At 34.5% G+C, this 16,695-nt stretch overlaps 2 protein-coding genes and 1 long non-coding RNA gene across 5 annotated transcripts in view; 2 read left to right on the top strand and 1 right to left on the bottom strand.

Annotated features, from left to right (window-relative positions):
* The window catches only part of LOC101889291 (sodium channel protein 60E), a 585,783-nt gene that overhangs the window by 52,900 nt on the left and 516,188 nt on the right, over window positions 1–16,695 (bottom strand). The window contains exons 5-10 of the mRNA XM_059127843.1: window positions 7,413–7,621; window positions 6,888–7,215; window positions 2,740–2,822; window positions 2,318–2,672; window positions 2,027–2,251; window positions 1,399–1,954 (exon numbers count right to left, since the gene is read on the bottom strand). Coding sequence (XP_058983826.1) covers window positions 1,399–1,954; window positions 2,027–2,251; window positions 2,318–2,672; window positions 2,740–2,822; window positions 6,888–7,215; window positions 7,413–7,621 — 1,756 coding nt within the window. The remainder of the gene's footprint in view (window positions 1–1,398; window positions 1,955–2,026; window positions 2,252–2,317; window positions 2,673–2,739; window positions 2,823–6,887; window positions 7,216–7,412; window positions 7,622–16,695) is intronic.
* LOC109611751 (uncharacterized) lies at window positions 10,055–10,987 on the top strand. Its single transcript, XR_002194082.2, has 3 exons — window positions 10,055–10,213; window positions 10,523–10,617; window positions 10,795–10,987. It is a non-coding gene; the product is annotated as an uncharacterized LOC109611751 (long non-coding RNA).
* Window positions 15,294–16,695, top strand: part of LOC101888289 (mitochondrial thiamine pyrophosphate carrier) — a 108,668-nt gene continuing 107,266 nt past the window's right edge. Inside the window, exon 1 of one of the 3 annotated variants that reach the window (XM_005178142.4) lies at window positions 15,294–15,543. The gene's annotated coding sequence lies outside the window, so the exon portion shown is untranslated. The other 2 variants (XM_059127844.1, XM_005178145.4) reach the window with 2 other exon arrangements.

The raw sequence follows: 16,695 nt of genomic DNA, 5'->3' as shown, positions 1-16,695 counted from the left end.
AAACGGTCTTCTATTAATATTATATCGTATAACGGTCTTCTATTAATATGATATCGTAAAACGGTCTTCTCTCAATAAAATATCGTAAAAAGGTCTTCTATTAATAGAATATCGTAAAACGGTCTTCTATTAATAGAATATCGTAAAACGGTCTTCTAATAATAGAATATCGTAAAACGTTCTTCTAATAATAGAATATCGTAAAACGGTCTCCTAATAATAGAATATCGTAAAACGGTGTTTTAATAATAGAATATCGTAAAACCGTCTTCTATCAATAAAATATCGTAAAAAGGCCTTCTAAGAATAGAATACCGTTTAAAAGGCCTTCTACCAATAGAAGGCCTTAAGAAGTTCTTCTACATATAGGATACCTTAAGAAGGTCTTCTATCTATAGAATACCGTAAGAGGGTCTTCCATCTATAGAAGACCGTAAGTAGGTCTCTTATCTAAAAAAATCCGTATAAGTATCCCAAGTTTAGAAGATCGTAAATGTCTTCTACCAGTTGAAGACCGTAAAAAGATCTTCCATCAAAAAGTAATGTAAAAACGTCGTCTATTATTAGAAGACCGTATTTTACGGCCTTCTATCTGTAAAATATCGTTGACAAGTCTTAACACATATATAAAATACCGTAAAATGGTCTTCTTAAAAGGTATCCAAACTCAAAAGGGTAAGAATGTCTTCTATACATGGAAGACCGTAAAAGGACTTCTGTCTGTAGAATACCGTAAAAATGTCTTCTACCTATAGAATATCGTAAACATGTATTTCTATATAAATCGAAAAATGGTCTTCCGTTTTTGGATAATTGTAAATGCATTGAATAACGTCTATATCTTCTATCTGCAGAAAATCGTAAAACGACTTTCCATCTATAGGAGACCGTAGAATTCTTCGAACTATTGAAAATTTTAGTTATTCTGTATACAGAAGATCGTAGAGGATTTTCTACCTATAGAAATATACCTTCTGTGGAAGATCGTAAAAAGGCTTTCCGTCTATAGAAGATATTAAAACTGTCTTTTGTTATTCTATAAATGATCGTAAAACCTTATTCCGTCTGTGAAAGATCATTAAACGGTCTTTTATCTAAAAATTTTCTATTCATAGAAGAACTCCGTAGAAGGTCTCCTGTGTATATAAGATTTGTTGAAAGTCATTTGTCCCTGGAGGATGATCTTCTATCCACAAAAGATGTCTAAAAGTTATCTTATCCATGGAAGATAGGAAAATGGACTTCTATCCACAGAAAGCTTGCAGGAAGTCTTCTATTCATATAAGTTCATCTATATATCTTTATAGAAGGTCTTCTGTCTATTTCAGAACTACTTTTAAAAAGTCGAACCCATTTCCTCTTATTTTTTCATTCAAATACCCCATTTCCCACACTCACCGATTACAACAATTTCGGAAGAATCTTCCGGATGTAAAGCATAAATATTATGCTTTTTAATGCGTGCTATATTTCCATTGCACTTTATCAGTCGAACTTCGCGCGGTGACAAGGCGAGTGTGACCGCTGTATGTTCATTGGTGCTGCCGCCACCACCACATTCGTCCACCATCGTTGTGGTGGTCGTGGCAACGGCATTGTTGTTTGTGGTGGCAGTTACATTGGCCACTTCGGAAGCTGTTATATCTTGTTCTTCATGATCGTCCACCACACCTGAATCATCCTGAGATGATTCACGATTCACACCACCGCCCGCCGAATTTGAGCTACCTTGGCGGCCAGCATGGCCCAGCTGACCGGAGGGATATAACATATTTGGATTGAGTTCAGTGTCCTGCTCCTGGAAACAAATGCGTGTCTGGCGTTGTTTATCTTTGGCCGAGCCGGTCTTTTGATGTTGACCCCCCTTCAGATCCAAATCGGTAGGTCGTTCACAACCACTGTGGCGGGGACTGGGACTAGGTGTGGGTGTGAGTGAATCACCTTTACCAGTGTGCTAAAATGCCAGATATAAAGAACATTAATTAGGGAAACAACTTTATTTGAAAAGTCTAAGGCAGATACTCACTGTTCCATTGCCATTGCTATCGGTGTTGTTACCACTTGCTTCACCCTTGCCGGTGCCCTTGACCTTTTTCCGTCGCACCTTCTTCTTGTTGTAGGAGGCCAGTACACCCTTGCGAGAATCAATTTTATTCTTATTGTTTTTATTTAATTTTTTCACATTCAGAACGGACGGGTCGAAGCTAAATGTTGAATCATCTCGATGATCCATTAAGTCTTTTTTACGTTCCTGGAAAAATAGAAATGTTTAGTGTGATATTCGAGTTATAATTTCCCATTTCTCCAAATAACTCACTTCATTTGTTATTTCGGCTTCTTCCTCGTAACTTAGAGCAACTACGGCTAACATTAGATTTATCAAATAAAATGAACCAAAAAACACAACCACTGTAAAAAATGATACACTCATCGGTCCCGAAGTGGCCAACACCATATTGTACACGTTCTCCCAATAGTCCAGGGTGATTAACTGAAATGTCGTCAACATCGACCACATAAAGTTATCGAAATTCGTATAGCCATGATTGGGATTCTCGCCCACGCACAGGCATGTATAGCCCTCGGGGCAGTGACGTGCCCCCGTTAGGTTGCCACATAACAGAGGCAGTTCTTCGTCGTCAAACAACCAATTGTCTGTGTCATTGATCCATCTGTGGGGAGGGGGAGAAAGAAGAAATGGGTTGAACTAAATATTTATCGAAAATAAATTCTACTTACAATTTCCATTCAAGATCGGTGGTATTAACCCAATCTTCTGGAACGTTTTTAACACATTTATTTCTCAGTTCACCCATGTAAACCTGAAAGGTAAAAAGGAGCATGAACAGAAAGTATTATAAAATAGAAACAAAACATTAATCTTGTATGCAAGGACACCTTGTTAAGATCTTAAATCTTCTCTTTGACAGATGGCATACGAAACAAATTTAAATTATTTTAAAATTAGTTGTCCTCAAAATCTCTGGAGTCATATGTTAAACTATAGTTCATTGTATTGAAAAGTGTGGATCTCCGAGTGAAAAGGCTGCCGCCCCTGCCTATCCCTACATCAAACCAAACCACTTTGGGTATATTCAAAATCTCTTCCTGAAAAATCACTACGGACGGAATCAAAGTGGATTTTAAAAGCAACTAAAATTTGGTTGGAGCTCCAAAATATAGGCCGATATTAGAAATTGTTCGTACACTAATTTTCCATCCAAGGATATTGTGACTGAAACCTTCGAAATACCGAGCAAATGAAAAATATTCAGAAAGAGGACTAAAGTCCTCTGAGAACCTGGACAGCAAATAAAAAACAATTGGTTTGGCCGGGCGGAACCCTTAAACCCTTCACCTTTGTTCCACTTTAAACTACAAATGCCAGTAAGATCGTTTGGATAATGCTGTCAAACTTTTCAAAAAAAAAAAAACAAAGTGTGTGAGGCCGTTGTTTGGGAGCCATACCAAAACGGGATCCTCCATAGACATTTTAATACTTCAAGGATTGTCATCTACCAAATCTTCCTAAATGCCAAATTTGAAATAATTTCGTCAGAAAATGTCACTGGGATTATGAAAATAGCGAGTATCTGTGGGTATCGTTCTATGTGTGCTATAGGAAAATGTTCAATATTCTACCGCCGGAGCTAGAACTCATCATGAAGTACAAAGCATTAAAATACTAAATATCGGGAGGTACCGTTATATGGGGCTATACAAAAACGTGGTCCTATACATAAAATATTTCGCCACCGGAGCAAAAACTCATTGCGAACTACAAATACCAATTTTTAGACATATCCGCTGGATAATCAGCAAAAATCTTCAAAACACCGAATATCAAGAGGTACCGTTATGTGGGAGCTATAGCAACCAGAATCCATTACGAACTACAAATACCAATTTTTAGACAAATCCGTGAAAAACGGTGGCAAAAATCATCAAAACACCGACTATTAGGCGGTACCGTTATATGGGGGCTATACAAAAACGTGGACCTATACATAGAATGTTCCACCACCAGATCTAGAACCCATTACTAACTACAAATACCAATTTTTAGACAAATTCTTGGCAAAATGTGGCAAAAATCATCAAAGTAACGAATATCGGTAAGTATATATGGGGTATACAAAAACGTTGACCTATACATACAATGTTTCGCAACCGAAGCTAGAATCCATTACGAACTGCAAATACCATTTTTTGGACAAATTCGTGGAAAAATGTGGCAATAATCAAAAATCCGAATATCGGGAGGCACCCCTATGTGGAGGCTTTTCGAAACGTGGACCGCCACAGGACCTAGAACCCATTACGAACCACAAATATCGGGAGGTACAGTTATAAGATTCGCCACCGGAGCTAGAATCCTTTACGAACTACAAATACCAACTCTTAGACAAATCCTTGGAAAAATGTGGCGAAAATAATCAAAATATCGAATATCGGGAGGTACCGTTATATTGGTTACAAGCTGTAGTACCAATTAGGTACTCTAAATACGAAATTTCAAACAATTTCGGTGAATGTTGTAGCTAAAATGGTCAAACTACCGAACATACGGAGGTACTGATATATGGGGCCTACACGAAGACCTGAACTTGCATGGACAATTTTCTGTCACAGACTGTAATACCTATTAGGATCTTCAAATACAAAATATGAAACAATTCCGGAGAATTATGTCGCTAAAATCTTCAAAATACCGAATATAGGGAGGTACCGTTATATGGGGGATATACGATATAGTGGACTCAGAAGGAACTCCTTTTGTGGATTTTCAGGCAATTTCATGAAAAATTTTGGCTACAATCATAAAAATACCGAATATCGGGGGTACCGTTCTGTTGGGGCTATATCGTGAACCGATATGGTCCACTGATCTGGGCAAAATTTTAGCTTCCTGTCAGCAAAAATGACTGATACTATTTGACTTGTTTTTAAAAATTTTTAGTGGGCCGATATTGCCCATCACCGAACTCGATCAAAATTTGATAATAATAATAATATTACGATGTACTAAGTTTGAACCAATTCGGATACCCCCTTCGAGAGTTATCGTGCGCACCAGTCAGCACACAGACAGACGGACGGATACCGCTAGATTGACTCCAAATGTCCTGAAACAAATTTGGTTCAAAGGGACATGGGGTCCCGTTATTTTTGATGATGCATGCGTTTTGGCCGTATCAAAATGTGTATAGCATCTGTAGCCACATGGCTGAGGGTATAAAAAATTGATAATTTTTAAAATTCCCCTAACGGTTATATTTTCCAATTACAAACATTCATATTTAAACCCTACACCACAAAGTGGTCAGGGTATTATGTCTTTGTGCATTTGTTTGTAACAGGAAAAAGGAAACGAGATAGACCCATAGTTCCTTTTGATGATCTGCATAGAATCACATTCTGAGTCGATTTATGCATGTCCGTCCGTCCGTCTGTCTATCCGTCTGTCCATGTATTATTGTAAACAAAGTACAGATCGCATTTATCGCCCTATCTAGATGAAATTTTGCACAGATCATTTGTTTGGCCCAAGGACGAACCCGAATTGGAGATAATCGGTCAAAATTTAGATATAGCTCCCATATATGTCTTCGTCCGATTTGCCTTTTATTGTGCACCAAACGTGTAATATCAGCCCGAATAGTATGGAATTTTGCACATACAACCAAATTAGGCATGAAAGGCAGTATGCCAAATTTGATCGAAATCGGTTCAGATATAGATATAGCTCCATATATATGGTTCATCCGATTTGTTATTTTTGTCCTCCGCTGCCGCAATATGCACTCTGTAACAACAATATTTGGGGAAATATATCAAGTACAGTTCAGAAATATATTTGCTAAATTTTATCGAGATCGGTTCAGATTTGGATATAGCTCCCATATATAACTTCGTCCGATTTACCTTCTATTGTGCACCAATCGTCTAATATTTGTCCAAATCGGATGGAATTTACTTACGACCGAGTTGAGTCTAGAAGCTAGTATGTCAAATTTGGTGAAGATAGGTTCAGATATAGATATAGCTCCCATATATACTGTTCATCCGATTTGTTACATTTCTTACCCACAGCCGTAATATGCACTCCGTAACAACGATATTCTGGGAAATATACATACAGAAATATCTTTGCCAAATTTTATCGAGATCGGTTCAGATTTGGATATAGCTCCCATATATATCAAACGGGCAATACAAGTCCGAATTTGAACTTTAAATTATAATTATAATCATAGCGTGTATGTTTGAATTCTCCCATAAAAACTTTTAATTGTTACGTGGAGCTCTACTAAATTAGCAAAGTGGTGTAGGGTATCATAAAGTCGGCCCCGCCCGACTTTAAGACTTTCTTTACTGGTTTTTATATTTTCCCGTCAGCCGAAAATGGAAACAGTGTTGTGTTTTCACTTCGAAGTCATGATTTAAGCTTTGATCTGTTTCACGCTTAAGTCCTACCCAAGGCCTATTTAATAAGGGTGAAATTAGCCCTTAGTCTTATATTTCTGTTAAAAGATTTTTTTTCTTTTTTCATCAAAAAGGAAGGAAACTAAAAAAAATATTGTTATGTGTGAACGTCGTGTTTAACAAATTAACCTAACAGTGATAAAAAAAGGTAAATTAATTATAGCATATCTTTAGGCGACATTTAGCAATAAATGGCTTACAATATAAAATTTAAGATGTGTATTTCAGCAAACAATTATCAATCCATACAGCAATGTCTGTCACTCAATCCTTTTTTTTAATTCATTACAACAACATAATATGAGAAACTAAATGTTTTAAACGACGAATATGCAATTAAGTTGTTTTTCTTTTAATAAAAAAAAAACTTCTATTAATTTTATAACATTTCTTTTACTCACCTGCAGTGCAAACAGTGCAAAGACCATCAAACAAAATATGGTCAGTGTCATGACCTCGGCCAATTGACGAAACGAGTGCAGTAGTGCATTTATAATAGTCTTTAAACCTGGCATTATGGAAACAGTCTTTAAAGCTCTCAGCACACGAAATGTACGCAAACCGGCCAAGTTGCCCACGTCCATGCCGATTGTTGCATAACCGCTTGCTATGACCACAAAATCCAGCCAATTCCATGGATTTCGTAGATATGTGTACTTGTTGAGCAGGAAGCCTTTGGCAATGATTTTGATTACCATTTCAATGGTATAAATCGCTAGGAAGACAAATCTAAGGAGGAGGAAACGGAAACAACAACAACAAACATTTTAAAGGCACAAAATGAAATGAAAAATTAGCAATTATTGGAATGCAAGTCAATGGGTGAGTGAGTGAGTGCGAATGTGTGTGATAATGACATTGATTGATTGATTGAGTGAGTGAGCGATTGGTGGACTGTTATATAGATTGACTGGCGGGACACTTACTCAGCTTCTTCGACTGTCTCTGTCATGGCTAAAAAAATGCAATTAAACAATATTGTGGCCATGACACAATAATCGAAGAACTGATTTGTTGCTATATAGACGCATATTCGTCTCGCCGCACTCCATGGATGGAAGAGAAATAAACTTTTGGTGCCGGTAAATCGATGTATGTAATTTTTGCGAAAACGTTTTGAAACCACACAGAATGTCTGAAAATACAGATGAAGAGAGAGAGAGAGGGAGAAACAAGAAGAAGGAAATTGGTTATTCTTCATTCTTTTTAAAATATATCAAATTATAACATAGTACGAACGATATTTGTTTCAATGCTTAATACTAGTTTTTTTAATTTAACGACAATGTTTTTTTAGGAAATATTGAAATCAGATTAAAGCCCCAATGAAATAGCATAATGCTTTATTTGTTTTTTTTTATAGTTTATCTCATATTTATACTATTTATAAAATTGCAATATAAACCTCAAATATGAACATATATTTTTAGATATTTTCATATATTTGAATATACCAACCAATTACCGTAATCATTCTTAAGAGCGTTTTGCTGTATTTTCAAGCAGACAGCGCCACCTATATTTCAAATTATGCATATAATACTTAGAACCATTGTAAGTGTTGCCAATAATAATGGTTTACCATCATGGCGATGACATGGCATTTATGCCATGCTCACACGCCATACATGAACATTATTGACATGTTGCACCCATTAAATAATTTATGCTAGAACTGTTAGAATTATATTTCCGGCGTTGGTATGAATAATAAACAAGTTTAAATAATATTCTTACCAAATTAACATTTTCGCTATAAAATTTAACAATTTTCAGAGTCGAAGTCAAATAGGTTATAATTGCTATGAAAATTTTCCCACCCTCGTAGATTGGACTGACACAATAATCAAAGAATATTAAGTTAAGATGAGTAAAAAATAATGACTTTGTGGCAGTTAAAAGCACGTTAAAAGTGAGTCGTTTTCCTGAAGGTGGTTTTTGCAGACGTGATTGCACAAATTTTTACTCAAATAAAATAAGAACTTTCCCATAAATACATTGCAAATTTAACAGAATTTAGAAAATGTTCAATTTTTGTATTCAAAATTTTTAATTGATAGGAAATAGCTTCAACGTCGTTTTTTATACCCATAGTGGTAGGGGTATTATGCCTTTGTTTGTAACATGAGAAGGGAAGAGAGTTAGACCCATAGTTCCTTTTGAGAATCTTCATAGAATCACTTTCTGCGTTGATTTACGTATGTCAGTCCTTCTGTCCATGTATTCTTGTGAACAAATGCAGGTCGATTTCTAAGCCAATCTTCCAACAGCTGTTAAAAATATTCCAGTGACAGCTAATTATATTGTTTACAAGCGTACAAAAACATTTTGGTGAGAATTTTCCAGAAAAAAGTTATTCGTGAAGGAATTCAAGCGTGATATTGTGATTTCTTTATATTTGGCTGGAAAACCATAAGTGGCTATCGTTAGAGCACTCCAGCATTTAAATGTGAATAAATCTTTTGTGTCTCGTACCGTCGCTTGTTACCGTGATACTGGTAGCGTAGGCCGACGTCAAGGAAGTGGACCGAAAAAAAAACAGCAACATTAGCAGAAATGGTTCGAAAAAAATGGCTCCTGAGCTGAACATATCGCAATATTCCATTCGCAAATATTGAAAAATGAGCTCGGGAGAAGCCATTGAAATTCCAAAAAGTGCAAAAACTTACACCGCAACGGAAAGAAAATAGACTCAAAAGAGCTAAATAGTTGCTTCGCTTGGCCGAAAGTGGTGAACTGTCGAATTTGGTGGTCTCCGATGATAAAACATTCGTTGTCCAGCAGTTTGTAAACAAACAAAATGATCGTGTTTACTTGCCAAAGAGGTCAGCTGAAAATGTGCACCTTCGGTTGGCCACCAGAATGGGCCAAAATAGTTACATTGCAGCCCGATCGCGAACTCAACTTCGTAGAGAATTCCAGCATTCCATTCATTTTTTGTGTTTTCTCAACTAAAGAAATTTGTGAGAAAATTTGTAAAATAAGCAACTAATTGTTGCACGTTTGTAAAGTCTATTTGACATTTATGACTCTAATACGGAGTTGCAATTTTCTTATTTATTTGAAACTAAACTACCTTTCGATTTGTGCCATAGATTTTCCAAATACATTTAGAGCGATGGAAATACAAAACAAAGCGATAAATGTGTTTGCAAACAAATTGCTGGTTGATCATTTTGTTTCGCAAATTGCTATATATACAGCCAATTCAAGAAATTTATGCAGTTTATATTTGTACAGGATTTTACTTTTCAGTAGTATAGCTGTAAAGCGACAGTGCCAGGCACTGATTTTTTCTTATCTTTCTTACTTGAAATTTTTACAAAGGCCCAATTTGCACGTTTATGATTTTATTCTTCGATATTTCATAGGTGATATTAGCGCGTTTACAACAACAAATCGTATTAAAAAAGCAATAGAAAGTAAATTTATTAATTCACATTGCTATTTCATAACAAATTTTATTTAATGAGCGCCATCTACATTTCATAATCACAACATGCTGTTTTCGTCAAACACGTGCAGCCCAATGAGGTTGCTATTCGCATTGCCAACCCTCCAACACAAGTACCCATTTGTGTATACACTTTTATCAACACTGCGCAGAAAATCAACCCTGCCGCCATGATAACCATCTTTGACAAAAGTCAACGAATAGATGAACTTCCGCTGAAACTTTCTTTCGTTCTCAGTCGTCTTCGAGTATAGAAGCATTATGAGAGCTAAGGTAATTAAAATTGAAAAATTCTAGTGAAATAAAATGTGTTTTTACTAAAGTGCAAAAATACAACAAAATATATTAAAATAAACAATGAGCATTGCAAATAAAGAAGAATAATTAATGAAAACAATGTGAAATATTTGTAAATAATGTGGATTACAAAGATTTTTCAAGAATTTACGCATTAGATTTTTCTTGCTTTTATTTGGGTGCAAATTGAAGACACCACTTGTGTTGTAGAACAATTAATGTGATTTTTAAATTGTTTGTGTGGTACTTTTTATTAATTTAATTATTTTTCTATATTATTTATAGTGGCGTAAGAAGCGTATGCGTAGGTTGAAGCGTAAGCGCAGAAAGATGCGTGCAAGGTCCAAATAAATTGATACTGGAAATCCCGCTATTACAATGTAAGTATGAATTCCATCAAGTTTTAAGGCCCATTCTAATTGGCCTAGTTTTACTCCCAAAATCCATTTTTATTTGCAATACAAAATTACAAATACTTACTGTGTCCTGGGAGTTAAATTATATTGTTTTTTCATGTATTCACTTGTACTAATTTATTTTTGTCTTTTTTATTGCAGAATTCCGTACAACTTTTAAACAAATGGGAAGCTTCAAGTTATTAATTTTTTGTACGCACCCCATTATCACTGTGTGATGATGGTCACGTCAAGTTTCGAAAGCAGGCTGATATTACAACAGTTTTTGTTGTAATGGATGTTTTATTGAAGAAATAAAGAGTAAAATCTTTGGATTTTTACTTGAAGTGAAAAATACTAAAATTGTGTATTCATTTATTTTCTTGGTTGGGATGAGAGGTGGCTGGGACATGGTGGAAAAACCCCAACTGTATATACGGATTAAACTTGTGAATGTATTGCCTAGCTGTTGGCACCACGTTGTCATCGTTTTTAACCTCAATGTTTGGTGTGCATGACTTCATGCTGGGAATATAGGGATATGAATATGGAGGGAGGACAAAAAGAACCGCATTAGAAGTGTGCTGTGTTGAAAAACGGCTTGCTACAGCAGGATAGATTTAGCCTCACATTGTTGACAACTTAGAGTAACTATTGCTGATTTTTTTTTTTGGCATTTTATGCGAAAAACGCCATTAAAACTTAAGATAGCAATTGTCGAAATAGATGTGACAGTGCATTCTAACACAGTGCAGTTTGTAATCTGAAAATATATATCTCAATCTAATGTTATTATTCCTTTCAGTCCAGATAAGCGGTCCAATAAGGAACTTGTTCATACATCCAGTAGACACAGTATTTATTAGGTGATATAGTGGCGATATTTATTTGCGAGAATTTCCATAATCCTTTAACTTTTTAAACATTGGACATAGCCATATTCATATTCTGATACAAATGAATGTCGGTGACAAATAATAAACTTTTCGACAGTCAAAACGTTTGGGTAGGATTTTAGTTGGAGTAGAGTATGGATTATAATAAATTCTATTAATCAGGTTCTTCGCTTGTATTACCCGAAATAAAAAGCACCAAGAAATAATCTTAGAAAATTGAATTTCCAAACAAGCTATATTTTTGAAGACTATTGCTATATACTTCCGGTATTTAAAATGTGTTAAATAAGTTTTTTTTAGGTAAACATACATTTGATAACTAGTATTAACCAAATGTAACTATTCCCTTTTGCATATCGACAATTTATTTGGAATCGTAGTAGGTTGTGAATCATAAACCATAGGATATAAATGTTTAATAGGAAGCAAAGGAGAACTGCAATTTCTTTTTAGAATAATCTATTTATACAAATGATATTTCAATTAGAATCAGGCAATGGATTAAAACAAAAATGTTGGTCAGAATTTAGCTTGTTTTCATTCTAGGCCCATGCATAATATCCGATATGACGTACAAAATTATAAAATTCTTCCACATTTTAATACCACATGAGGGTTTTACTTTTTTGTGCATTTATCTGTACCATAAAGAAGGGGACGAGATAGACCCATAATCACTTTCGATTATCTTAATAGAATCAGCGTTTGAGCCGATTTATATGTGACCGTCGGTCCATGTTTTCAAACAAATTACAAATCGCTGAAACTTTTCACATTTCATCCGCATGACCCAAGGTGAAACAATATCGAAATTGGTTTAATCAGTTCAGATTTGTATATGGCTCCCATATATATTTTCGGCCGATTTTATTTTTTGTTGTATACTAAATGCGTAATATCTGATCAAATTGAATATATTTTGGCATATACGGTGGAATTCGCCCAATTAGTTTTTATAGTCGGGAATTATTATATATTTTTAACACAGTACCCAAGTTGTACGTACAATTAGAAGAAGGTATTTTTAATTTTGAAAGTTGGATGTTGCCAATGAAATATGAAACAATTGTATAATTATACCCTAAAACATGGAGGGTTCATTGTAGACCCCATAAAATATATATTCAGCATAAAATATATATTCATTCTATGTCGATTTAACCCACGTTATTTGACGTAGAGCTTTGAAATTTGACACAATAGTTTGTATTGTGTCTAGGATGGTTGGTATTGAAAATGAAATATATTGGTCAACGTTTTGGTATAGCTCCCATATAACGGTGATTTTAGCCACATTTTTCAACTGATCTGTCTAAAAATTGATATTTGTGGTTAGTATCTGACCTAAGTCCTGTATAAGTATTACAAGGTGGCAGGATTGGCCTGTATCGACTACTTCATGTAATGTATATTAGGTATTTGATACTATTTGGAAAAGGTTTAAATGTGCACGATGTACCAGATACTGTGGACCGAAATATTCTACTTCGTTTAATGCTTATTAAATATTGGGATGTATAAAACTTAAAGAATATTGAACACCTGTTTATGGGAACAATTATTAGTCAAAAGCAAAGGAGCGAAACCAGAAGGAAAGGAGCGAAACAAAAAGTGGTATGGTTTACATTAATATTAAAATACACGATGTTTGATGAAAATCGCTGCCTTGTTTCCCATGTTATAATGGTTATAATTCGAAATGTTGACCCCTTCTAGGGGGAGGTACCCGAAGGAGTGAGCCGATATATTCCATTTTCACTGCAGTTTTGTGCTGGTAAAAATAATGCGATGTGTGAAATATGAGGAGAACACGAAGCTTATTTTGAATTTTATGATCGTTTTGGTTATTCGAAATGTTGACCCCTTATGGGGCAGGTACCCGAAGGAGTAGGCCGATAAATTCCCTATACATCAAATCTCAAGCCAAAAGAAATCTTCTGATAAACCAAGCTTAAAAAGAATCGCTCACGTGTTTCGCATATTATGTGAAATATAATTATTCAATATTCTGAACCGTTGTAGAGAACGTACCAGAAGGAGTGAACCGATATCCATAATCTTCACACCAGATCTTATTTAATAAAAATATTGAGTTGTGTTACATTCGAAGAAAATCGTACTCTCTTTTTACATTTTATAAGAGTTAAAATTATTCCAAATGTTGGAATAATGTGAGGGAGGTATCAGAAGGAGTAGTCCTACATGTTTTATTTTTACATCAGATCTTATGTAAATAAATTTTTTTTAATGTGTGGAATTTGAAGACAATCAGTTGCATATTTCCCATTTAATTAGAGATATAATTATTTCAAATTTTGACCCAATGTGGGGGAAAGTACTTGAAGGATAATGTTCATTTTCACACCTAACCTAGCACTGACAAAAATATTGGGATTTGCACAAAATTAAATGATGCTTTCTCTTTCTATGAGTAAGTTATTTTCTTTGAAAATGTTGACCCTTTGTTGGGGAGTTACCAGAAGGAGTGGTCCGATGTATCCCACCCCCGAACTCGATCTATATTTACCAATAATATTACGATGCACCAGGTTTGGACCAGATTGGATACTCCCTGGGAGAGTTATCGTGCGCGCCAGCTAGACAGACGGACAACCCTAGATCGACTCCAAATGTTCTGAGACGAATTTGGCCCAAAGAGATCTAGGGTCTAAAACCATTATTTCAATGAGGAAGAATTGTCCGTATCATTTTCAGATTTGGCTAACCTCATTTCAAAACCAGCTATGCGTTTATCTGTAATTTACCTTGCCAAATTTAACTTAATTAAAAAAATGGTTCCCTCGGTCTTGTACCTATTCCATTTATTTATAAATGAACTTTATGGCAACGAGATATTTGGCCTGTTCCAGAACTGCAAGATTCTATTAGAAAAAATGAACATTTTTGCTACGATAAACCGTTTTCCCCGTATGATAGGGAAAAAACTCTTAGTGAATCTTGAAGACTCTGGAACAGAACTGTTTTCGTAGACAATATTTAACACACCGACTTCTAGATTATATCATACGAAGTTTCTTCGTCTATTTGAGGTATACACAAAGGAATTGATAATTTTAACATATGTTCCAGTACCTGCAACTTATTACTAATTTACTCACTTTTAAATATTATAATATATATAAATTCGATTTTTAGTTTATTTAATTATATTTTAGTTTAGTTTAAAAATATAATATTTACAAAACTAATTAAAAATAAAAACAAGTACAAAATTGCCTGAGTTTGTACCCCCAAATTAAGATATATTTAATAAGGCCACACAGGGGGGGAATTTGGTCCCATGTTCGTTTTTGCGTGGAATCAAATAAAAATAGAAAAATCTAAAAATTTGTTAATCTATATCGATGTGACGTTTTTCAAGATTTTTTTTTAATTTTGTAAAAAAACTTGTTACAGAACTTATTTGTATATACGATGGAATAAGTACTACAGACTTATATATATCTTATTCACCTCAGGTCACACCCAGTTGCACTTAATTCCTAGGCAATTGATGTGACAATTATTTAAATTCCATACCAATTGCACTTGCATCTTTTGTTTTTTAATTTTTCTGTCAATGTTCTACATTAACATTTAAGTCTCACCCCTAGTTAATAGCAAATACAACACTGCCGGCATTTTGGTGCCAACATACACTCGCATGCTGCCATTGTCGTAATTTCTTCTTATGTCCGTTTTAACCATAATTTTAACGTGCCGTGTTTCTTTCTTTTCCTTTCGTTCCTTGTACGTCAACGATCGACTTATGTGTCCCTTTTCCACAAAACGCCAATTGACAACATTAAACAGCTGATTAGTTGTTAGCTGTCATGATATAATTTAGTGTATTGTTTACAATTTTTTAACGCAAGCAACAGCAGTTAAATAATGCGAACGCACATTATCGTTAATTTTGAATACCTCCAACAATATTGAATTGAACATATCAGCAATAAACAAAATAACTACTGCACAACTCATTAAATCGAAATAGTATGAAATAAGATAAAAGGTAAGTCTGTGAAGCAACGAAAAAATAGCCGCAAATAAAATTATCCTCTCACCCACACGCAATGACATTGAAGGAAAAAAGTGAAAAGACTGGCTGGCTGGCGGTATTATGAAACTACACAGTTTTACAGAATTCTAGTCACTTGTTAATGAATATATTTATATCTAAATTGGAAACAAGTGCTACCACAAACATACACATGAGTTAGTGCACACCGTTAGAATGAAAAAATAAAATGAAATAAAAAAAGAAACAAATACAATCTTGTGAACGTGACGGGTGTCTTATACGTTTGGTTTGGTCGAGTCGTCAAAACAAAAACAAACCACGAGGCTACAATGTGAGTGCTTTTTTCAGCCGATTGTCTGCAGGATATAATTATCATTGTTTACAAGCCCAAAATGTAATAATAGATGTGTGGTCGGTGTTTTCGGGTATATGACCTTTATCAATGAATTTTCCAAAAATAGATGGATATATTTATATACAACGAAATGTAAATAAACAATAATAAAAATCCACTTAAATGTGAAATAATAAACAATACAGCTTATGACGGTGTCGAAGATTACTGCAGATATGCTTCAAGGACAACTTAGGCTTCGAGGACAACAGAAATCTACATATTTCGCTAATAATTAACTAAAAATCCCATAGGTATGTTTCTTTTCGTTCTTTTAACAGGCGCGAGATAAATTATAAGTTGAGGATTTAAAACTCCTTCGACGTATTGGATACTTTCAAGTATATTACCACTAATATCTAAAAAATTACCAGGAAACACATGTATGTACATATTCAAAAATCAATTTACACACGACGCAATATTTACCAAAATATGGATTCACATTTATGCCTAGCAACAGTAAGATTCTATTTTTAATTTTGTTTTGACAGTGAAGTAATTAAAACATATCCTATACTTGAGTCACGAAATATTTCTAAGCAACAATTCTTAAAAGTATTAATGCTTATGACTGGCCAATTGTTTTCTAAGTTTTTGAATAAACCTTTGGAATAACAAAGCCAGATAGAAGAGTATATTTAATGAAGTAGTGTTTAATAATAAATCCCAAGGATATTTTTGAATTTTACTAAAATTATCGAAGCAAATTGAGTTAATTGATATTAAATGTATGTTTTTTTAATCTT

This window comes from Musca domestica, unplaced genomic scaffold (genome assembly GCF_030504385.1).
Source record: "Musca domestica strain aabys unplaced genomic scaffold, Musca_domestica.polishedcontigs.V.1.1 48, whole genome shotgun sequence".
NCBI classification, from domain to species: domain Eukaryota; kingdom Metazoa; phylum Arthropoda; class Insecta; order Diptera; family Muscidae; genus Musca; species Musca domestica.
This window is presented reverse-complemented; position numbering and strand designations above follow the sequence as displayed.